General features: G+C 40.1%; 1 protein-coding gene across 2 annotated transcripts in view; it reads left to right on the forward strand.

Annotated features, from left to right (window-relative positions):
• Window positions 1-25985, forward strand: part of LOC117434714 (zinc finger protein 385D-like) — an 82230-nt gene that overhangs the window by 701 nt on the left and 55544 nt on the right. For both annotated transcript variants that reach the window (XM_034057337.3, XM_034057338.3), the window contains exon 2: window positions 24986-25249. In XM_034057337.3, coding sequence (XP_033913228.3) covers window positions 24986-25249 — 264 coding nt within the window. The remainder of the gene's footprint in view (window positions 1-24985; window positions 25250-25985) is intronic.

Genomic DNA, 25985 nt, shown 5'->3' on the forward strand with positions numbered 1-25985 from the left:
CTTACTGGGAATGCATCGGGACTGACTGATGGAGATAGCAGCGGGGGCATAAAGCATCGCTTAGAACAGATTCAGAAAGCCAGATGTGCAAGTTAATCTTTTTTTTTAAACCTCTGGCTCCAGGCTTTACTGTGGATCTCTGTGTGTGACACGACTGTAAACCAATGCTGTCTGTAACGGATGCTTATTATATTCTACCGGCTGTAACATTCATTATCTGAAGAATGATTTGATAGGTGTGTGCAGCAGGTAAATGCTACTGTACCATTGTATTGTTTTATCCAGTACTGCCTGGACTGTTTTTGCTAGGACACAATGTTGCTTTTAACTCCTATGTTATCCCCATTCAAAGAACAGACTTATGTCGGAATGTGACTGTTTTCAGAACCTGGCTGTGCGTTTTTCTTTTGATAAACATAATTACTTTACTCTTGCAGAGTACCTCAGCAGTGTGCACTTACTATGTGACTGTATTTATTTTTTCAGTCACATCGACATCTCAAAACACGAAAAAGCTTCTACAGTCTGTTGCAGGCAAGGTTTTTTCGACTCCTGTGTTGAGGAACTTGGCTTTGAAACTGTCAGATGTTTTTGTTTGCTTGCCTGTTTATTTTTTCTACATATAAAGACGTGGGGTTTGAAACCTTCTCCTGTCACCCAGTTTATATAAACAGAATATATTCCGAGCGAGGCGAGCTATTCGGATTTCTCTTGTCAGGTTTTAATAACATGGTTGCATTGAATTTCTTAGCTTTTTTTTACTGGGTGACAGATCTCCAGAAGGAGGCTAAATGCAAGCTTGGCTGTCAGTGCATTTTTTTATACATTAAAGTAGGTGTTTTTTGTTACCGCACGGTTGTGTGCTTAATAATACCATACCTAAATATGAAGCAGAACACTGTTTATGACTCACTGTGTGGGACCCTGAGCAAGTCACTTAACCTCCTTGTGTTCCGTCTTTCGGGTGAGACGTAGTTGTAAGTGACTCTGCAGCTGATGCATAGTTCACACACCCTAGTCTCTGTAAGTCGCCTTGGATAAAGGCGTCTGCTAAATAAATAAATAACAATATAGACTGCCACTTGCAGCATTATCTAATTCTTCTATAGTCAGAAACAACTTAAACATCTATTTAATATATATATATATATATATATATATATATATATATATATATATATATATATATATATATATATATATATATATATATATATATATCTTTGCATGCTAAAATAAATAGGCCTGTACATTTAGCAGGCTCACCCAGAAGTTCTCTTTAATGCATACTATTGGTTACAAAGTGTTCTTGCACATGTAAACCAATATGTTCACAAGGAGTTTGTAATATGTCTGGAAGCACTGTAATGAAAATGAAGGTTATATAATTCCCACTGAGACCAGCAGTTAAGCAACAAAAGACGGACTGTGTCACATGTGCTGTGTTATGAATTTGCAAACTTCTAATTATGTATGTCAATCCGCCTTGAAAAACATCACCAACCAGGCAGGCTTCTGTACACCAAAGCTATTTTTAGAGGTTACATTTTTTCCTCCTTCCCAACAAAACAAACAAAAAAAATGTCTGAATGAAATTTATGAGCGGCTGTGAGAAATGATGTTTCAGATGTATTCATGGTTATTAAATCATTAAAAAAAAGGTTTAGGTATAGATAAATAGGCTTCTCTTTCAGGTTAAAAACCTGACAGCAGACAGCTATCTTTGCCAGAATACTGTATACAAAACATGAATGAATATTTCATTACACTTCCATTTCCAAATCAGTGCCCTGGCTGTACTCTTTTAGTAGAGTCTTTTTGGACAATCATAGTTATTGATCGTATTTGCAGGTTACGCTAAGCGGCAATACTGTATTAGAGTATACATTACCATGTAGAAAATGCATGAAACGTTTTGAAAGAAGGGGTAGGGAAAGTCAAGGGTATGGCATATGATTCTCCACAGTATAATGAAGGTTATACATTAAAAACTAATTAGGCTAATGCAATCTAGGCCACTATCTAAAAACGACCAGACATCCAGTTGAAACATTTGTCATTGAATTGTCAAGTTTCTTTTAGACTTACTATGTATTAGAGTGATGTATAGTTATGAGCGATACAACATTTACAATCTACAAAAAAAAAAACTTTTCTTTCTCTTTTTCTCGTTCTTTCTTACATAAATGAATGCATTCTACGTTTTAACCTTTTTTTCTGATCACAGATATGAATAAAACGCAGAAATGTTTTGAACAAACTGCACGCACAAGTTAACTAATCATTTTTATGATCACAGGTTTGTTCGCTTTGATAAGCATGCTGTTTTGAAAGTGATGCCAGATTGCTATTTAAAAAAAAAACCAACAACAATAAAAAAACAGTAGGTAATCCAAATTATGGCTTGGGCACAGCATGAGCAGTACTATTTTGCCTTAATGTATTTTAAAGCTACAGCATCACACAGTTTAGCCTTTTTGCTTGACAAAAAAGCAGGCATCATTGACGGACCAGTTTATTTACATTCCCTATAGACAGCTGTAGCTTCAGTAACGCAAGCTCCCCCCATGTAATATAAATAGCGCTGTGACATTGCTGAAGGAGAAGGTGACATCACAACACTGGCTGACTCAAGTTCACAGCTTCCCAGCTCAAGAAGTAACATAAAAAGAAAACCTGGATAATTCCTCTTCCAATGCTTTCTAGATTTAAATGAGCCAGCAGCCTCACAAGAGCTGTGGTCCCAACAAAATGCTGTCCACCAGTAATGCAGAATGGCTCGCTGCAACACAGAAATCGGTCCAAGTATTATATACACCTCAAAATGCTGTAAGAATAACCACACTGCAGCTGCACTGTAATACTTTTGTTCCATTCCAGACTATTCAGAGATTAAATTGAGCGTTTTGTAAAAAGCTAACAGCACTGTCTACAGCCAGCAATGAGGAGGCATCAAATGATTGTCAATTTGCAATCCAGCAGTGGAATGGTACACTGGACATATGGGACCTATCAGTACAGGGGTGCTCTTCAATGAGTTCTTAATGTTTTGTGTTACAGTAAATATTTTTAACAAACTGTACCCATCACACCCATGTATTTGTAATCATGTTTACCTGCTTTATATTTTGTAAAAAGGAAATTCTGCCACACCTCTCTCATCCATGGTAAGACTCGTAGCAGCCTGTAATATTATTTGCATTTTTTCTTAGAAGAAAAATAATTTATAAACAAACATGTGCTTAAAAAGAGGGTATTTTAGATGTGGGGTAGATGTAGTTTAATTGCCATTATTATTATTATTATTATTATTATTATTATTATTATTATTATTATTATTATTCCATTCAGAAATAGAATTCGAATTAACTAAAAGATGAATGGTATTAGAAACAATCATGTTATATATATATATATAATCGCAACATTGCTATAGGCTTATTAAGAAACCTATAAACTAAACAATAGCTCATGAATTCAGCTACGCTGAATTTTATTAATGGATTAGATTTACATGAGCTGCAACAACTGATTCTAATCAAAGCCTCAGCATTTTTTAATCAACAAAATGCGTTTATAAACCAGCAAAGGTTAACTTTCGCGGTAAAACGACGAGGCTTGTTGAGCAAAGGTTTAATTGACACCTGTGTAAAGTGCGCTGTGACGTGTTGCCGCTTTCTCACGCGACAAGAACCTTCTAAATTTAAACACAGTGTAGTTACAGCAAATGCAAATGATACTAATAAAATACCATATGAACTAGGATGCAACAAGATAGGATTACAACAAGTTATATCTGCAATGACGTATTAGCAGTGCAATAGTGCAAGGATAGTGCATTAGCTGAGGATCCAGTAACGTGGTGCTGAGGTCAGGCCAGTCCAGTGTCTAATAATTCTACAAGTGCAGTGGAAAGCCCTAAAGAGTTTTTATTTCTCTTCAAATTTTCTATAAGGGTTGGCGCTGTACAAGCGTACCTTAATCCTAACCTTGTAGTTAAACAAGACAATTCTTCTGATTCTTTTATTGTTCCTCAGGCCACAAAGGGTATAGATTTGTGTATTTTTAGAAGTGAAACTACTGCTGGAAATCAAAGAGGAGCTGATCGGCCCTTTTGTTCCGTTCCGCTGGTCCGTTGTGGCGCAGCGTGTGCGATCTGTATGCCTCGGGCTCATTCTATTAAAAAGAAGAAGAAGGAAAAAAATTGCTTCTTTCTGAAGAGGTGAATTGATTTATTTTAGTGGAAACACTCCAGAGCGTACCAGAAGTTTTACCAACAATACGTAAAAAAGATTTAAAAAAAATACTGGCAAGAATTCATTACAGGGATGAGCGGCTGGTGCAACTACTCAGAATCCACTCTGGAGTCTGGAGGTTCAAAGAGTTTAGTGTAAGTAGCGAGGTTCCGAAAAATATAGCGTTGCACGTCCCCACATGTTTAAATAACACACCTGTCATTTTTCGTTTCATTGTTAACACCCTGACAACTTTTTACACTTATAACTTCAAAGTCTGTTTCAAAGCTCTTTTCAACATGTCTGCTCTAGTGCACTGATAGTGTAAGGATTATTGCCCACATTGTCAAACAGGTAACACAGCAATAATGATCCATGATGCGGGACAGAACAGTAAAGCCAGAGCACTTGTTGTTATTTATTATTATTATTATTTTTTTTAATTATCACTCTTTCTGCAGTGATTTAGAGGACAGATCTCAAACCCCAGTGCACCAGAGCGGACATTTTGAAAGAGCTTTGAAGCAGACTTTGAAGTTATAAGTGTAACAGTTGTTACAACACGCGAGAACATATACAGCTATATTTTTCGGAACCCCACAAGTTACTCTTTAAGCAGCAGTATATTATATAAACAGTTGGTAAACTGAACCAATTTTCAGGTCCTTGAGATTTAGTTGGTTAATAATTGTGTGTGTGTGTGTGTGTTTTTTTTTCTTTGCTAATGACGATTCAGAGTAAAATAGCTTTGAAAATCTGACCACAAGCGTTCCGCACAGTGCAGTTCATAAAATATGTTTATTTACGATTCTTAGTTATTATTTATGGGTTTAAGTTGACTGGCATTTTAACTCGCATCTGTGAAAATAGGCACAGGGTTATTTTCATTAAAAAAAAAAACTCTCTACCAGTGTGTAGGTGTAACATCAGGAGAGGTCGTGGAAATAATCACTTTTAACAGATGAGAGCTCTTCCATACGCTTAAAGGATTTTCCATGCTGTGGCTTTCAGGGGATGATCAGGGCTTTGACCAGCACACCATGTTTTGAACTCTAATGATGTCTCTTCGTGAATGTGCAGATCATAAAGATAGAGCCGCATCGACATGACCGGGACAACCCTTAACAAGCGATCAGGCAATGCAATTAGTGGAAGGAAAACATGCAGTGGTTCAGTAAAGGGTAGCACAAGAGTCGATACAATGGAGCTGTTGATACCATAATGATCTTCATACTGTGGCATACAAGTCAGTAAACTCTAGTAGCATATTAGGACCAGTGAATCATTGTGAAATATTTGTTTCGAGTCCATACTTTTGTCATTGCTGGTAATGCTGTGTCCTGCTAATGATTCTATTGGGCAGCAGTGTGGAGTAGTGGTTAGGGCTCTGGACTTTTGACCGGAGGGTCGTGGGTTCAATCCCCAGTGGGGGACACTGCTGCTGTACCCTTGAGTAAGGTACTTTACCTAGATTGCTCTAGTAAAAACCCAACAGTATAAATGGGTAATTGTATGTAAAAATAATGTGATATCTTGTAACAATTGTAAGTCGCCCTGGATAAGGGCGTCTGCTAAGAAATAAATAATAATAATTGGGGTTTCTTCACAGAAGTTCTCTGGCTTTCTTTTCCCCACAGTAGCCTAATTGCTTTTGTCAAACTTTTTTGCAGGTTCCTGCAAGTGCTTTAGCTTGCAAAAACCAAGCATACTCACATACAAACTCAGCTTTTAAGATCAAAAGTCACAATCTTGTTTAGTTATGTAAATATATATTTATATATTTAGCCTCATAGAAACTTGAAAGTGGGGCTTAAAACACGGAAAACTATTTATGGTCCAGTATTGTTGTTGTTAAAAAAAAAAAAAAAAAAACCTCCAGACAGACAAACTAACCAGCTTTCTCTCATAAACTAAAGGATTGCATTATTTTTGTCATTTGATTCCACTCTTTTTCCCTTAAATGGCCCTTCAATTAAAACCCCTGAAATATGCAGATCATAGATCTAAACTACCCGTGACTGCGTCTGTTGCAGTGTGCCACAATGACAAATGTAGAAGCTGTGATGAGAAACCCATTGAAACCCATGAGGGAACATATTACTTAGGGTACAGGGGTTGGACAAAATATTGGAAAACGCCTGCCAGTAGGGAGTAGGTAACCATGGGCAGCCCTCGTTACAAGTCTGTTGGATCACATTGATCACGGTGACTAGAAGAAGGGAGATGCAGCTTTCTGTTGCACATTATGGCCAGAATGAATCAGTCAAGCTAAGGGGCAGCCAATTTAAACAAAAGTGTGTATTAAAAGCTTTGTTCAGTTAAACGGTGCCTTCTGCAAAAGAGAAGGCTCTCTTTGAGTGGGTACGGTTTGTCGCCTTCCCCAAAGAGCAAAGAGATCCAGAATCTGAACCATTTGATAGCAGAGAGGAGGGAGGGGGTCCTACCAAAATAACTAGGATAAATCATTCCATGCCTTGGCTGGATGACTGGAAACTTTCCTAGGGAGGTAAGGTCCAGTAAGGAGAAATCCAAACTGAGGAGCTACTATACTTAACAGTAAAAGGTGTAAGTCTGTTTAAGAGAGAGAGAGAGAATGAAATTCCTTGCAGCTGGTCAATCTCTTTTAATATGACGTGCTTTTAAAAATAAAACAGGGTTAAGGGGATTCATCTTATACAGCACGGTATATCATTTACACTGTATAAAAATAGTTTCTTATAATCCAGTGACTTCAAGGGTTTTGTTTAGCCAGACGAAAGGGCAACAGAAAAATAACAAATAAGACTGCTCAGAAGCTTGCTCGATTTAAAGATCCTCATCACCCTGTATTGAGGAAGCAGGGACGTTTTTAACGATGTTGTCAAGAAGTGAACAGCCTATTAAAGCACACAGATTAAATAAAGGTCTTGTGCATAGTTGTGTGTGTGTCCTCATAGCCACACTATCAGACAGGTTACTGTAAAAGATCGATATGATTAAAATGAGATTAGGCATCTGTTTATTTGTGCAGTCCTTGAAAGTTTTCTTGGCAGATCAGCACGTTTTTACCAAGCTATTTACAATACATGATATGACTGTTCATGAAGCTTTCTGTTAGTGATGTATGTGATAGACGCAAACCCAAACCTAAACCTAATTTGGCAGCTGAAGCTTTTCTTATACAGCGAGGTTTAAAAAACACTGCGGGAGTCTGGTACCCCCCAACAACCCCCAATAAAAACTCAAAAACACACACAGAATTGTCAAATGGTACAAAAGAACACTTGCATATTAAGATCAATAAAAAAAAGCTCAGCAATGAGAATCGAAGGGTCTGGGCAACTAACCGCAAGAGCACTAAAGTCACCCAGATCTGAAGTGCTTGTATTCTCAACACTGTTACCCAGCATGCACTGTATATCTGTCCTTTTACAGTGTTCATAATGAACCGCCTGAGGGGATAAGAGATCGTGACTATCTGGGGAATTCATTCCACGTGCCATAACAGAAGGCCAGCCTTTCTCCTTTAGAAGATTTCAACATCAGTCATAAATTACTGTCACGTTTAAACCGTTACCATCAGGACTCTCCCCTGATAAAGTCACGGCCGTGTGGTGTGCAGGGTGAGTCATACAGTCAAGGGGGCGCAGGTTCGGAAGGGACTGTTTCTCTTCATCACGCTACAGCGGACCCTACCGGCCAGGCGCCCAGTGAGCTCAGAGCGGACACCTGCAGGGCCAGCCTTTGAACCTTTAGTTCTCCTGAACCGGGCGGGGCGAATTGAGGGTAAAACAAATGAATAAATAAATTTTAAAAAATAACCTTTAAAAAAATCTTCAGTAGGTAGATTAGTAGGTATCTTTGCGTTAGCAAAACCCTCCCTGGTGTCTAATACTACTGCAGGCTTTTAGCAATAGAGGCAAGATGTGTTACACCAGTTTGGGCTGCAGAATAAGAATTCTCACATTGATGAGGATTGTTAATAAAAATTAAAATAAAATAAATAAATAAAACCTTTCCTGCTTTCCTGTAAACCTTGCTGTAATAGCAAACCTCAGCCCAGAACACATGGGCGTCTGTACACAAAGACAGAGAAGGGGTTGTTTGTGTTGGTCCTGGACACGGATCTATCTGGTGTACGCTGAACTAACATAGAGACTTCTCTGTGTGATTGCACTTTAGATCTGTTTTTGAAGGTGCAGTTTGCTGGGTTGTGTCACATACATTTCAAAGGTTGATTTTCCGGCCAGTTTCACTGATCGGCAGTTGAGCCAAAGGGTCGTTTTAATTCCATTGCGGTCGCATAAACTCTATTTTAACGCTGTAGAAACTGGGGTTAAGATGCTGAAAGCCATTTTGTAGAGTGTTAAATGAAATGGCAGTTTCGTCCTGCGTCAATTCCAGCCCTGGTAGCAAGGACATTTTCACTTACCCCTCGGGATGGCAGAGTGAGTTATAAAAACAGGAGAGGGTCTTTTTTTTTGGCCGACGACAATGTTTTGGACAGCACTGTTGAATTAAATCTCATATCCTGTAGAATACTGCTGAATGTCATGCTATTCTATAGTTTACTATTGAATTCTGCAATGGCTGGAAAAATCTATCTCAATGGTCTAGTAGTCACAGAAAAGGCACCAAAAGAAAAATGTATGACCGCTTTGGAGGAGTGGTGGTGTAGCGGTCAAACCGTGGTTGGTCATCAGTCACCATTTATGGTAAATAGACGGCAATCAGGGCAAAAAAAGGCATAACCAGTTGAATCCTACATTCCCAGCGTACTGTCCAGTCCCAAGCATTTTCATTCCCAGCCAGATCCTTGTTTGCTCGCCCAGTACTTTTCTACTTACGGACCACACATGATGCTGTAAGTTTTGGCAAACTGAAGTACCGCGGCTTTACTGTGAACAGAATATCCCTCTGTCCTCAGCTTGACCACACTCATGGCTCGGTTCTTTAGTTCTGACCGCGGTGTTGTCAAGCCGCAATGCTCTGGAACGCCATGTTCCAGCAGTGGTGTATCTGGGATTTACATAATAGCCAAGCTAAGTCACATGACTCGCATCTCCTGCAAACGTATCTGATTCAGTCACTAGTCCTCTTGATGCAATGAAAAGAGCATTCAGAATTTCTTCTATTACGGACACTTCTTTAAGAAGATTGAAAATGCTGATGAAGACGAGAGTAACAGACAGTGCATCGACTACGACTGTGTGTAGAAATTAGATAAATGCATTACCTGTTATATCTCTAACTAGAAGTTGTTCCAGCGGGGCATCAAGTATAAAAAAAGGTCCCGTTTATTCACCTCAGGGCTGCTGCAAAGCCAAAGGGTTGAACATCGTCCACGCTACCCGGACAAAGAGAGCGAAACATCTTGCTGAAAGCCTCTGATCGCCTTGAAGGTAAACTGAGTAGCCAGATTCAAGGTTTGTTTATTGAACAGAGATTGTAGATCCCACCAAAGTATAGAGAGCGAGGTGAATAAGCGGGATCTCCACGCATTAGGGACTAGCGCACGGCATTTTCACGGCTATAACCTCCCTCTAGATCTTCTGCCTGTCAGTCAGCAGCGAATGCACGCACCCACACGGCAGACGCCTGCCACAAGGACTAAGGTGCTTACATTGGCGCAATGTATATTTTAACAGCTCAATATATTCACTGGGATGTGAAATCACTGATATGGCAAGCCATTCTCTGCATAACTACTTGGGTTTTGCTCGCCGTAAAGGTTGGCGGTGTGTTTTTACAACATGGGATTTGAATAAAAACTCATTTTCAGGCACAGCTTGCTCCTTGCTTGAGGATGAGCCCCTCTCCCTTTCAGCTGGGTAATCCCTATAAATGCATAATGGCAAGGCTTTAACTGCGCATTAATATTTACTGAGCTACAGCTATTCCTTTGACATCAGGAACGAGAGAGAGAGAGAGAGAGAGAGAGAGAGAGAGAGAGAGAGAGAGAGAGAGAGAGAGAGATGGAGGAAAACAATGTAATTATCATCAAGTTGTGCAAAATGCAAATTCCAATCTGTCTGGCTGCTGTTAGTTTTCTGTATAATTCATTTAAAGTAACGCTTATCTTTTCTGTTTCATAACATCGTTTTTTCAATGTACTGTATGGGGGGGAGGGGTGGTGGTGTTCGGTGCTTTAAATCCGCTTGGTGATCTCAGAATAGCACTAAGGCAGTTTGTTCTTAAAACGAGAGATGAGTGGTGAGTGGGTTTGTATTGTAATCTGCTTATCCATGACTTGAAACACTCAATCATCAACTTGCAGGCTGGAAGCCAAGCAGACAAACAGTTTGGCTTCGTCAGTGCATTTCATTATAGTCTATATGTTATTATTCTCCCACGACCGAGCCAGCTTCCTATTCTACACCCAGGAGCTCGAGAGCGGATGAAAGCAAGCTACCAGCCTCTGGAGGACAAAAGCCAGCCCTGCAGGTGTCCGTTCTGAGCTCACTGGACGCCTGGCTGGTAGGGTCCGCTGTAGCGCTATGAAAAGCAATCCTTGCCGGTTTTGCCTCCCTAACCCAGGGGAGCGCCAAAGCCAATGCGAGGCTCCCTCCAGAATCCCCAGCAAAGACTGGTGACTCAGCAGAACCAGCGCTCCCCTGACTGCATGACTCACTCTGCACACCAAGTGGCCGTGCTTTTACCAGGGGAGCCACTTGGGGACCCTCATACCTCCTGGTAACATGCTTCAGGAAGCCTCTCCTTGCCACTGCATGTGTATATATATATACAATATATATATAGAATGACGTCTCTTCAAACCGTAATGGGATATTATTTATATACTTCTATTTATTGTTGATATTTCCTTGCAAAAAGCTTAATCCCTTGGCCTCAGATAGTACTATAGAATACAGTTATTTATTTTCCACTTCCTTCAGTAGTCCCGGGATAATACACGGGGTTCTCAAAACTCTTAATTCAGAGTCTTTTATTTGTTGCATTTTGTAGAAAGAAAAAAAAAAACGCATCCAACGAAGTTACCAGATATAAAGAACGTTTCATTTTGGAGATTGCGAGTAGTCTTAAGAATCTGCTTGTTTTTTAGTCGTTTAGAAATGAAAAGGTGGTAACACCTGACATCCAGTGTCTCTCATTACTGTGTATTTACACAGTAGTTACTTAGTAACTACAGGTGTACTTACACATAATGACAATGTTATTATGCATAGTTACAATGCACTTAATGTGTACATCTTTTGGCACACAATATGTAAGTACACAATTGTATCAGAAAAGGGGGTTAGGGATTACCACAAATTACACAGATGATCCAATCATATACTGTAAAGTCTAGAACTGAGTGCAGTTTGCTCAGGATATGGGGATAGTAGCAATTCAGCAGTAGGTTTTAGCTTGCCTTTGCCAATAGTAAAAATGTTTGTAAATTAGGAGTCTTGCTCTAACAAACTGTAACGAGCGCAGTACATTGGAAACTTCAGTATGTATATTTATATATATATATATATATATATATATATAAACATACACTTGTGCCTTAACAGTACTTTTCCCTCACAGTCTTTTTTTCAAGGAGGGAATTATGTGAGGAATGTTCTGACACTGAGTTCAAGGGAACCTGAGCACAGAGCTGGGGTGGGTGTCCCAGCAGAGCCACGCTCCCAGATCACAGCCCTCTTTATAAGCTGTGAACGGGGGGATTGTGTGGCAGGCTGGCCTGGGCGTTTGGAAAGAGCTGGACAGGGAACAGAGGGAGCCAAGACTGATCCCTCCATTAGCTGCTCCCTGCCTGCCTGCCTGCCTGCCTGCTCAGCTTCGGAGGACAGAAAATCGCTTGTATTGCAGGCTGTTGAAGGGTCTGGCAGCACGGGTATTGAAGCAAAGTCCAGGTGACAAAGGGATCTCTGTGCGCCTCCTGTTTTCTAATATCCTACAGCAGCTACTTTGATCTTTTTGTTTTAGAAATAAATAAAAAATAAATAAAAAATAAAATTGCCTCGATTCCTTTCAAAAGTTGCCTGATTCAAAAAAGCCAAATGCTCACTTTAGCCACTGGTGTTGACGCTTTCCTATTGACAGTGTTCTGGCAGGTGTTTGTATTGTTTGTATTACACTCCATGTATGTGACTGACCTAAGCTAGTTGTCTATTCAGAAGAACACATAACTGAACTTGCTTGCTTGCCTCTAATAGATTTCTGACTGACTTGTCACTCACACCTCTGCGAGCTTAATGTCCCATTTGTGGATAATTAGCACCCACCCACTTCTCCATGTGATCTCTTAGTCATTTAGTGGAAAAGCTTGTCATTGAATTTAGGTTTATTTTAGTAGTTCTATACTCTGAAAATTGTAAATAAAGACCACAGACAGAACTGTGTCTGTGCAATCATTATTATTATTATTATTATGGTTTTGTGGCTTGACATTTTTATCTGTCTACAATATATCCATATATCTATCTTACTAGATCTATATATTTATCCCAGAAGCAATTTCGAATCTGTCTCACATTAACCTCAAATTGCCAACCACGCAGACAAATTACACACAGTCGTTTGCCCGTTGGCTTAATAAAATATTCAAATGCCTTCATCTTTCCAGCATGCGGTTTGCACAGATCCTTCAGCAAGAAGAACATGGTTTTAATTAGAGCTGTAAGTGTTACACAGAGTGTCATATTCTCTACAAGAGGCTAGTATTTCATTTTTAAAAAAGATTATCTTATGCTGCACAAACAGCGTTGGTGTAATTGAGCCAGTGTGACACTTTTAAACAGCTCCTTGAACTGTTTTGTGTAGCTCCCAGACTAACCCTATCTGTGTGTGTGGGGAGGGGGCAGGTTTGTTCCATGTGACACACTGGGATTAAACATACTGTTACCCCCGGTGGGCGAGACATGGTAAAGGAACATGGGCTCTGAAAAAACAGCCATCGGAGGGGGGGGGGGGTATTGCACAGTGGTTAAGACACTTGCTTATAAATCGAAAGGTTGTTACAGCAACTACACACAAATACAGCACTGTGGGCTCTCCAGCTTTTACATGGAAACGGCTTACTGTTCATGTCTACTATAGAAAGGCTGTATTAAAATCTGCCATCGAGAGGGCAACATTTACTAGGATAGTGAGGGAGGAAACTGAAAAGAAATGGAATAGAATATGGTAAATAGTGCTCAATTGGTTACTACATTTTAAAAAATGCCTTTTAACTCCTGCTCCCTTTTTGGCTATATCTTGAGAACTATCCGGTGTGATGATATCTGTCTGGCTGTGGGCATTTCCTTTTGCAGGGACGTCCCAGATCTGTGCGCCATGATGTCACACTATTAATATGGCTAGTATCTCTTATAGTTGTCCATTTTAACCAGGTACCACCTAGCCCCTAATCAAACCGCCCCCTGTTTGACAAGCGACGATCTTACATAACCTGCTGTCGAACCGCAGGGGCCGCTGGGTAAAGCCGGGTGGAGTGACGTTAATTGACATTTCATCTGCAGACAAACGCCTGGCAGCCAGTTCATTCCGACAAGGTCTCTCAAGCTGTTAGATCTGTATCCGTCAGTCGCAATTACTGTCAGCTGGAATAAACACAACAAGTACGTCGACAGGACTTTCTAGAAGCGCTGTTTCTAACCCCGGCCCACCAGTGACCTTTTTATTTGTATAAGATTGTATAAGTCCTCTCTGTGTTTCTCTCGGTATGCTGGGGAGGGATTGTGAGCTCCTAGTGCAGTATTATATTATTATATTAATAAACCTACTTGGGCTGCAGGAAGTGCTGGGTGAGCCTTTCTCTGAATCCTCTAAACCCCCTCGGTTAATGAAAGCTCTGCATGCAAGCGTTTAGTAAAAGTGACCCACCGCGAATCTTTCCAGCACCTGCTGATTTGAGGAGTATGTGTGGCATTTTTTATTGTTTCATCTGGGTTTAGGTAACCTTTTTACACATTCTCCCTTGACAGCTTAGAGGTGTACACATATGAAATAGCGCATGTGGTGGGGAGAATGATAAACCAATGGTATCATTATTGATTGTCTCATAGTCATTTGTACCATATAGCATTTACTACGGTCTTGCAATGGGACTTTTTATTCCCTTAGTATTCGATTTTTGAAATGCTTGGTACCTCTTCCTGTTCTGTAGGTCACCCTCACAGCAGTTGTCTAACCATATAACCTACAGCTCTGGCCAAAAGTTTTGCATCACCTAGAATTTTAGAACTGAGACATACTATAGAAAAACAAACTATACGCAGGTAATATAGATGTTTCATTTAAGAGGTGAGATGTAAGTGCATTTTAAAGTTACAGATTCATGTATTTGCATGGTAACGTGCGGGGCTGTTCTGTCAAGGCATGCAGCAGTACTGCTGAAACAAGGCTCCCATCTGTAGCGTGTGACCACAGTGTTGCACTTTAGCTAGAGTTGAGGTGATGGCTTTGACACCTGTATTATACAGGTAGTGAACAAAAAAATGGAAACATCTGGGACACCAAGTATATTGTGGAGTAGTGGTTAGGGACAGCAGTGTGGAGTAGTGGTTAGGGCTCTGGACTCTTGACCGGAGGGTTGTGGGTTCAATCCCAGGTGGGGGACACTGCTGCTGTACCCTTGAGCAAGGTACTTTACCTAGATTGCTCCAGTAAAAACCCAACTGTATAATTGTATGTAAAAATAATGTGATATCTTGAAACAATTGTAAGTCGCCCTGGATAAGGGCGTCGGCTTAGAAATAAATAATAATAATATTAAAAGCAAGGGCTTCCACACAGGTGTGGCTCATGCGTTAATTAAGCACATTTTTTTTTCCACACTAACTAACATACTTGGAAGTATAGATTTGTATTTTGTAGTGAATGTATTGCTTACGTACTGTGCCTTCTCTTACAGAAAAGTTAAACTACATAGTGGTACTGTAAACCATTATAATACCCTGAAGGTTGGCAAACCACTACCTGCAATGGTATTACATTGGATTAGGAACACATGTTGCACATTGGTCTCATTACCAACCAGTGTTGGGTTATTGGTTCATATCATTGTGATACCAATCGTATGACAAAATAGGAAAAGGTACCATTTTTCACATGACACCAATGCAGCTGCTGCTGTGCCTCAGTACCATTGCCCCTCAGTACAGTACAAACCCTCTTTGCCATTGGACTGTGTCACTGCAGCTGGTTTTGGAGCTCTGTGAGTCATCTTGATACAGAGCCTGCAGAAATGAGAATATGGAAATTCAAAGGAAGCAAACCATCCAGCAGCGAGAAGGGACATCCATCACTCTCTGTCAAGGCGGCTCGCCTCAGAGGCTCAGCAGGGGACGGAGGCTGGGTTTCCTTTTGGACACAGTCCGGGACGTCCTGCCACTGCTGTTTTGACAACCGTTACAGCTTGCGTGTTTGGGCTCCCGGGTCTCCAGTGCGCAAAATGTGCAAATGTTCCCTTTCCCACTGAGTCGAGGATATTTTAAAGAGGTGGCGTTCAAGCAGGTTCTGGATAAGTTGCAGAGGTGTCATTAAGAAAAGATATGGAGCGAGAAAACGAAGGTGTTCTTCACAGGGGGGCTGGAGATTGAAGTCCACGCTGTGCGCAAGTAGACGTGAAACTGGGAATTCGCTGGAGGGATCACACCCTTAGCGTGTGAAGCGTCTCTGTTACTATGCTGTTTTAATGCTGTAGAACCCGAATGCAGTTTTTGGCTTGTCATCAACATTTACCAGGGTTACAATATATCATCTCCATTTTCCTAATGGTGCATAATCAGGCTTGATGAGTCTTTTCAGAAGTAATATTAGTATGCAAAGCAGAATCAACAAAAAAAAAGCTTACCCATATAGATACCTTGATACAAGGTCCAAGGAGGACTTTGTTAAATATTTATTAACATGGTGAATACTGGATATCCATATCTAAAATATCAACGATACCAACATGATAAACAAAAGGGTTAATTCAGGTTGCTCAGAGCAGTAGCTTAGATTGGTACTAAAAACAATTCCTATTAAAAAACATAATACACCAGAATACAGTAAGTGCCCTGATTGTATGACAAGCAGGCAGGATTCAAATGTTAAAAGGGAAATGCAGTTATTTTTTTTTTTCATTTTAAATGCATGGCGGGCATGATCTGTTTTGAAGCTAGTGAAAAGGGTTCGAGATGAGACTGCGACCCTGTCAAACAGTGGCAAACCAAACAAAGTGTTCTCCTGGGTGACCCATCCCCCTCTCCGCTGCCATCACACAGCTGAAACAATTGAAACCTCTTTGAAAGGTGGAATCGGAAGGGTGCATTCTCAAGTGTGTGGCAGTGTAGGATTTCAATGATTCAAACACACTATTAACTGTATGTGAGGTGAGCTTAAATGATGTACTGTTTGTGGGGCTGAATATAAATGACTGGTGGGTTCTCCTAATAAACGCTGTGACTCAGTCTTATTGCTGAAATCAGAACAGATCTAATGCAAGGCTCTCTCTGTACTAAGGTTATGGAAATATAACAGTTCAGTCTCTTTAGTGTATTTCTGTCTAATATATAAAATGACAGAAGAGGTTCCTGTATAATGCTTTAAACGACAGATGTATTTACATTTGCTGTGATTCAGATCATTTGACTAGACCCCATGTGTAAGCAAAAATTCTGTAAAATTCATGTTATGCTTCCTAAGCAATGACAGTCTTTTGTAACCTCCAGCTGCTGCAAGTATAGCTTTTTCATCAGGAAACTCATGTGATAGATTATTTTTTAATGCTCAGACTGGACAACACAACTGCATTATATATAACCTCCTTGTGCTCCGTCCTTCGGATGAGACGTAAGACCGAGGTCCTTTTGTAAGTGACTCTGCAACAGCAGTTGTTGATGCATAGTTCACCCCCAAGTCTCTACGTCGCTTTGGATAAAAGCGGCTGCTAATTAATGAATCATTAATAAAAGAATCAACTCACAATACTGCGGCCATAATGGAAACTGCCCTACTGTACAGCTGTGCGAAAAGAGAGAACTAGAATGAACTAATTTGGCTTCATAAAGTTGAATGAAACCTGCTGAATAATTGTTACGTGAACATATTGAATTGCACACCGCTTTGCACATCCCATATACTTAATGAAAAAACTGACACAAATTGAAAAACGTGACATTTCTAAATCTAACAGAAATACTACTGTACTAATATTTTGTATATTATAGTATATTGTAGTTTCTTTGATTACATGATGTTAAAATAAAAGATCTAAATTGTGTTTATGTATACATTGGGCCATAGCTGTATGTTGATGGGTGTGTTCAATCTACAACATGTAGTCCACCGTGAATGATTGATTTAAAAAAAAAAAAAAAACAGCAGGTCTTCAAACGGTTACATTTTTGTATGCACTGGTTGTGTTAAGAAATGGAAAGGCAATGAAGCACATCTAAGAGAAAGCAGATAAGAGCAGGTGGAGGACAGGCAGTCTCTCTCTCTCTCTCTGGCTCTCAGGCTGTGCCTCCAGGGGGTCCAGAAGATGGGATCGTTCCTGCTGTTGACAGGTTTTATGGGATCACACATGTGCTGTATAAACCAGAGCCTGTGGGGGAGCGTCAGAATGGGAGATTTTCCAGCGGCAGTATTTCTGAACTGTGAAACCGTCCTGTTGTAATCTATCAGTGGGGTTACATAGTGTGCAGTTCAGCTGTAATCAGCAAGCAGGGAGCTTTCTCAGAAAGTGCTTGCATTTCATCTGTACACATGAGGGCAACTATCTATTATTATTATTTATTATTTATTTCTTAGCAGACGCCCTTATCCAGGGCTACTTACAATTGTTACAAGATATCACATTATTTTTACTTACAATTACGTTATTTTTTACAAATTATTTTTACATACAATTACCCATTTATACAGTTGGGTTTTTACTGGAGCAATCTAGGTAAAGTACCTTGCTCAAGGGTACAGCAGCAGTGTCCTCCACCAGGGATTGAACCCACGACCCTCCGGTTAAGAGTCCAGAGCCCTAACCAGTACACACTGCTGCCCCTATTAATGTATACTGTATATTTATGTCTGTTTAGTATCCATTATCTGTCAATGAGGTCCTCAGTCCTTTTTTCCTAAAATAATTACGTAGCACAACTTTAAATAAATGGTCAAATTTAAAAAGGTTTTACCCTTTATTTAGTTTTCCATTTTTTATTTTAACTTTGACTTGGGTGATACCATTTATCCTTCCAACGTAGATTGACTTCCTGTGCAACAAGTAATTAGGCCCCTATCTGTCACCACATAAAGTGCGCGCCAAAGGGAGGTGGGGATCCTAATTGGTGTCACACGTGGAGTGAATCTAATGATGTCAGCCTAGCAAACTAAATAAACCACAGAAAGTCATTACGTTAAGCAGAGTTAAGAACACATCCACCTTCTGTAATGTCACTGCACACTTCTGTAAAATTTTCCTCCAGTGACATTTCCATTTAAAGCACAAACAGAACACTGAACACGAAAACCTTCCAGGAAATATAACTACCGAACATTTGTTAGCAGGAGAAACCATTCTAGCCATGCTGAATATGTCAGTATGGCACTATATAATAGAGCTGTCAGGCTCTCAGAATACGTGTGGCACGGTGATTTCAACTTGGGCTAAAATACCTTGTAGACCCTATACCAGTGCATTACCGCTATTGAAAGGGGGAATTAAATGACAATTTAAATCATCTAGGTGTGAGAGCCTTATGGGTTAGATCAGGTTGTGTGATTCAAAATTTATTTTATCCGCTAAGTTCTCATTGACACACAGCAGTGTGTCAATGGAGTCCTGCTTGATTAAGCATAGTTCCAAGAATGAACACTCAGAGAATGCCGTTGCCTCTTTAGCAGAATGAACTTGACTTGTTAAAAAGCTGTCAGATAGAGAGCAGAATAATGTCAGAAAGATAGAATTAGAAATCTCAGCGCAGCACAGTTTGAGTCACTTGCTATGAATTTTATTTGGTCACTTTTCACTGTAATCTTTACCAATTCAACTTAGACATGCATTATCGCTGTCTACAGAAGCGCCGCCATATAGTAATGATACTTTGAAAGGTCGTTAATCTGCTGTCAGAGTCTACTTACTGTATGGCATGTTGATTGTACCAGCTTCACAAAGAAGCACAATCTTGGGAGTACCCCATGCAATGGAAATGAAATTACTGTAACATTTAGGAACAGGGAGTGGAATCCAATGTGGCTGTCCCCTGGACCAGCAGTGCGTAGTGAAATTAACTGTTCAAGTCCTAACGAAGCAATGAAATAAATCTGTTATTTGGTTTAATGGTCTGATCATTTTAAAAACGGGCAGCCGAATGCCTGCTTTCTATCCCAGGAACTTGTGTAGAAGATGATCTTTAAGCTGTCTCCCGAAGATATTCGCATCAGTACGGGTTTGACTTTCAGCTAATGGGTTAAGACTGAGACGATGGCTGAGCTGGATGCTGTAACATTTATAGCTTTTCATCACTTTATTTTTTTTTTATGATTGGGACGTCTAACGAATTGAAGGTGCTATTTACGAGGGACCTTCTCGGATCTCTCTGTAGCAGGATGATATTTACGAGCCCGCTCGGCAGCTGTTATTTCAGAGCTGTGCTGCTGACGTAGCCGGACTCAGATTTGCAATGTGACGCTCAGCAGTGTTCCTAGTCCCTGGACTCTGTTCTCTTTGTGATGACACAAAATATTTAATAAAAGTTAAGTTTATGTCAGGACACGCTTCTCCCATCAGCAGCTTTAGCGTAACCTCAGAAGCTATCTCAGAACTCTCACATCATCTCTTTATACACATTTTCCACATATTCCTTTCTAGGTAACACTTTACATTAAATGTCTCTAATTACTGTGTATTTACATGGTAGTTACTTAGTAAATGCATGTGTACTTACACATAATTATAATGTTATCATGCATAGTTACAATGTACTTAGCGTGTACATCTTTTAGCGCGATATACAGTAAGTAAGTACACAATTGGATCAGAAAATGGTAAGGGTTAGATTTATAGTTAGGGTTAGGGTTAATATAAGGGTTATATCATGCAAACTATGCATAATAACATTGTAAGTACTCTTGTATTTACTAAGTAACTACTATGTAAATACACATCAATTAGGGATACTTAATGTAAAGTGTTATATTTTGGGACCGTTCAGGATTTCTTGACTCACAAAGTGCATTCTGGTACGTTTTACCTCAGGTACCGTTCACAGCAGGACTACACTTACCAGAATGCATTGGGGTGTCCCAAAATGTCCTGGAGTCATATGGTAATCCTAGACATGAGAGCGTCCTAGACAACACCCCATTCCTGTAGGCTTCAGTAAACGTCATGTGTTTTAAGGTTCTCAGCAGAGAGGCAAGTGAACCAAACCTCTATTACTTGTGTCCCCTTAAACATTTTCCATGTTCCAGACACCTGTGGGATTCCTTCAGTAACTCGAATACATCTTTGTCTGATAAGCCTTCAACACGTCTTTTCTTAGACGAAGGAGCAGATATTTTTTGCTCAGTTTAAGCCTGTGCTGGTACAGTCCCTTTGGGCTTGTAAAGAAAATTGCAATTACCCCTTTGCATGTGGAAACATGCTGAGCATTTGAGCCAGCGTGTGACGACAGTGGCTGTAGTAGGATCTCAGTGTCAACATTTTGTCAGTGTTTTCAAATAGGGTTGACAAAGTTTGAGTGAGATATACTGTGAGTTAATTTGGACTGTCATAGAAAAGTACCTCCCCTTCCCAAAGGAAAATAATTGTATTATTTTCTAAGAAATTGCATGTGCAATTAGGTGGAGTAACATTTATTTAGGCATAGGCTAAGTTGTTGTTTTGTTTTAAGTAGATAAGACGTAGTTAAGAAGAAAATAATGAAAGCAAAATGGATAATTAAGGTACAAATGTAGTAATATCAGGAAATCAAGAACAAATAGTTCCGGTTTGAAAAAAAACAAACATCCGTACTCTTGATTGTAGGTAATTTGAGGTATTTTGAAGGCGCTGGCCAAAAAACAAACATAGCGTTCAAATTTCCACCTTGAATTTTCCTGCCAACCCGGCGAATTAACGTCTTCCAAAAAAATGATTAGGGCGACTTGAATTAACAAAAGCACAATAAAACTATTTGGAACGATAGTTATCTAGTTACTTAGCTAAAGAGGCACCCGAGCGCTTGGATAAACCGGGCTTGAGCCAGGGGATGAAGAGCCCCAGACCAGGAGAATGAGTGAATCGACAGGCAGGCAGGCTAACTCCAGAGTCATCAAGTTTATTTAGAGTAGAAGACACATTATTTATGGCTGCTTGGTTTTGAGGTCAGTCTGAAGGTCTTCATTGTGTCAACAGACAGCGGTGCCTTCTGGACTTTTCAAATGGGACTTGTCATCGTCCGAGAGGAATCCGGATTTAATTTCAGGGGGGGATTTAGAAAATGTGTTTGTTGCGGGCAAGAGTGCGCCTCTGAGGCAGGGCTTAGACCGGGGGTGTTAGGTAGCGCATGACTATTTTGATACCGTGGATAGGAGCCATGGGCCAGCAATTAAAAACATAAAATAAAATAAATGGTACGAGAATCTCAAAGGCAGGTTAAGGTTCCTTTCAGCAGGGGATCAAGCTGTGATGGATGAGGTCCATGTGAACACAATAAAAACGATAGGTTGACGCTGGCCTGGAAAAAGTCTCCATAGCACTCATGCCTCTGCTGACACTGCGGTTTCTTATAATAATGAGTTATTTATGACAAGGCTGCTTTCCATGCAACACGCTCCTTCGATCTTGTTCATAAATGATCCGTACCGCAATGCTAAAGCCCCGTCTACCACGCTAATAATAATTGTGTGTTAATTGGGTTTACCTCCCAGGTGAGCCAGTGATTTTGAAGTCTGCCAGTCTCTCTGTGCTCTGTGTGTAAAGAACTGAAATACTGGGCCTTTAATAAATCATGTTTTATTATCTGTATTTCTACTCTTGGCATCGGCACAGCTTTCGCCACCTTGCTCAGCTTGTCGTTTCGAGTTCAGTATGTTTTCCTCTTCCTCTTCAAGCTACAGCTTGAAATAATTTTTCTTGCTCCTCTTCAGGGGTTAATTTGTAAACAACAAGGTATCGGATCTTATAATTAAGGAAGAGGGATTGCAGGATAGCATTTTTAGACCTAATGTACCGACAGTAGCTCCCACATACAGCTATGGCCAAAAATTTTGCATCCCCCTTAGAATTAACACATTTAGCTTCATAAAGTGGAATGAAACCTGCTGAATAATGTGACGGTAACATATTGAATCACATACCGCTTTGTAGTTTTCCCCTATACTTAATGAAAAACAGACAAAAAATTTAAAATGTGACATTTTGAAATCTAATAGGAAATACTGTACTACTGTTATGGTTTCCAGTAGACTTTTGTGAGATCATTTTGTAGTTTCTTTGATCACATGATGTTAAAGATCAAAATTATGTTCATATATTTTTATTTTTGGCCAGAGCTGAATGGTTTGTGTTCTCATCTGCTTGTGGATTTCATTCTATTGCTGGTAGCTGCATGCCCACCTTTCCCCAGCCGTGTTTTAACATGATCTTCAGCTTTGAACAATACATTTTGCATGCTAAAATATATCGTTACAGTACACTTTTGTCATTCAATTCATAGAACAGGAAAGCGTTTTTTATTGTACATGTTATGTATACAGAATAATTTTTTTGTAAAAGAAAATACTTAGTGTTTTGGTTTGTTTTATTCATACGGCTCATCATTTGCAAACTGTAGGATTCCCCCGCCTGTCAGACAATAAGGTACCAGATCTGGGATCCGACACAAATTAACCCCGACTCTGCCGGACAGAGCATCCCTTTCAAAAGAAATGTTTAACTACAGCCTAAAACAGACGGCTAAGATCAGGTGACTGCGTTAATTCCCCATTAAGTCATCTGTATTAAATGAGACCTGTTTCTGAGAACCCTGTGTCGTAGTTTGCTGCGATTAATCTGTGTGTTTTTATTTGTAAAAACTGCCTTAAAACTGTTCGTAACAAAGGCTGAAAACAATATATTTTTTATTGTGGCAAGTACCGTGAGCTTTTAACATACAGCGCTGTAGAACATCCCAGAATGATGAATAGCTTCTTTTTTTTTTTTTTTTTTTTTTACCCCAGCTGGTTTCAAATCTGTTTTGCAAACTCCTGTCTCTGGTAACACGGTTTGATAACGACTAAAAATGATAAATAGTAGCATGCAAACTCTGAGAATGCACTGATTCAGCCATCAATGCATTACGATAAAGGACAGCTGGTCAATCGCTCTTGTGTGTTGTCACCTTCGGTAGTGCCATCAGATTTCTGTTATGTCTCTAGAACTGCTTAAATGGAGTTGATGTGTTGTTCTGCTTCCTGTACACTTCGCCCAGGGCATAGATCAATATTATTTTTCCTGTACTATTATAAACACATAGATGGCATAACACGAGCTATGAGGACAGGTTAAAAGAATTAAATCTCTTCAGCCGAGAAGTTAAAAGAGGAGACTTGAGTGAAGTATTTAACCCAAAACTTCACATTTAGCACAGAGAGAAGAACACAAGGGCATAAGTGGAATCTAAAGTAAATTTAGAACAGAAGGTAGGAAGCACTTTTTTAAAAATTAAAAATGCATGGAATTGCCGACCAGTAGGATCTAAAACTGGGGACTATTTAAACCAAAAAAAATTTTTTTAAATTAGTTTCCCCCCCAGTAGGGGAGAGTGGTGCGCTAACAAGGGACGAGCTTTGATGAGCCGAATGGCCTTTTGTCATTCCCAAACTTCTCTTATGTTAAGAACATAAGAAAGTTTCCAAACGAGAGGAGGGCATTCGGCCCATCTTGCTGGTTTGGTTGTTAGTAGCTTATTGATCCCAGAATCTCATCAAGCAGCTTCTTGAAGGATCCCAGGGTGTCAGCTTCAACAACATTACTGGGGAGTTGGTTCCAGACCCTCACAATTCTCTGTGCAAAAAAGTGCCTCCTATTTTCTGTTCTGAATGCCCCTTTATCTAATCTCCATTTGTGACCCCTGGTCTTATGGGGTTCCATAAGCCTGGCTGTACAGTGCATCTAAACTGCAGTTACAGTCTACCACACTACACTTTTCTGCTTGTGTTAGTATGTGTTAGTTTCCCCATTCACTTCTTAAACCGGTTAGCTTTTATTTAAACCTGTATCATTAGTTGAGAAAGATGTGCACTGACACCTTGAGGCAACTTCTGTGAACTGCATTTCCAGGCTATTAGAATCAGGCAATAAAAGCACAGTGAAACTTTATACACTGATTGTGTATGTCTGCCTCCATGGTAAACACTGTAGCTGCCGTGAATTTTCACCAAAAAGTTTAGCATAAAACTCCTGTAGTGCCTTTCAGATTGCATGTGGTTATAATCCGATAAACGGTTGAATTGCTACACATTTGTAATCTATAGATCAGTGTAGTCCGGGATATGTGTGTGCATTGTTCTTATGTCTTGTTATTCTTTTTATTTGCTTGTACTGCTGTAGCAAAGATTCTCATTGGCAGTACGGTCTGTAAAAATGTCAGCCCCCCCCCCCCGCCCCCCCCGGATGAGAGGAAAATTCGCTTCCATTGATTTGGTAATTGTAAAGGCGAGGGAAGGACAGCTTTTCTTGTTTAGAAATCAACACGCTTATTTAATACCTGCAGATAAATACTTCTTAAAGTATCAGCACAGACTTACTTGGCAGCACTGGAGTCTGAGAAAGAGCAGACCCCTTTATTCCTGTATTCGTTGTTATTTTAAAGGAATGAAGCGGCCCTTGAGCCCCGCCCCGCTGGGGGAGAATGGCCTGTCGGGGGCCGGCTCAGACCTGGGTGGCGTCACGGAGCCACACCCTACCTCCTCGGAGCAGCGGGCAAAGAGGGAGAAGAAGCATCAGACCTACACCCTCTGTGAGGTGTGCAACATCCAGCTGAACTCCCTGGCCCAGGCCCAGATCCACTACAACGGCAAGTCTCACCAGAAACGACTCAAGCAGATCAACAAGGGCAAGCCAGTCAGCAGCCAAGGTAGGACAATCAAACTTGAAAAATCAAAAATCGCCCTGGGGCATTGCAATACTTACCCAAATGATGCGCGATCTGCACTCCTTGAAAAGATGAGCAGTCACCTGGTTTCACTATGTGGTGACCGTTTATTATTTAGTTTGGTCGAATGCAATCTAAATTAAAAGTATAATTTAGTAACACTATGTAACACAATTTTTGTTCCTGGGTAGTAAGTGTTATTTCCTAATTGCTTATGCCTCAAAAGTATAGAAAATGGCTATTATTCCCCACAAACTTTGCTTTTGTGACCAGGACAGTGATATTTTGAAATGTACCTATTTCCAATGAGAAAACGGGCGAATTTGTGTCTTTCCGTTCACATAAAGTCAGAAAAAAACAACATATGAATCCAAATTAACATGTATTTATACTAAAGTAATACAAAAATGACTACAAAAGATTTAGAAGTGAGTAGTTTTTCGAGATTTACGATTATACTGTAAATCACTTTCACGAATCAGCCCCCAAATGTAGTCTCCCATCATGTTCTCGTTATACTGTCCTTGGTAGCGGCGTTCAAAGTCCAGTATATCCTGGTGGAAGCGCTCGCCTTGCTCCTCCGCGTACGCTCCCATGTTCTCCTTGAATTTATCAAGATGAGCATCAAGGATATGGACTTTGAGGGACATCCTACAGCCCATTGGAATTCTTTGCACTCCAGGATCTTCTTTATCTGTGGTCCGACGAAGACACCGGC

Source organism: Acipenser ruthenus, chromosome 28, assembly GCF_902713425.1.
Source record: "Acipenser ruthenus chromosome 28, fAciRut3.2 maternal haplotype, whole genome shotgun sequence".
Taxonomy (NCBI): domain Eukaryota; kingdom Metazoa; phylum Chordata; class Actinopteri; order Acipenseriformes; family Acipenseridae; genus Acipenser; species Acipenser ruthenus.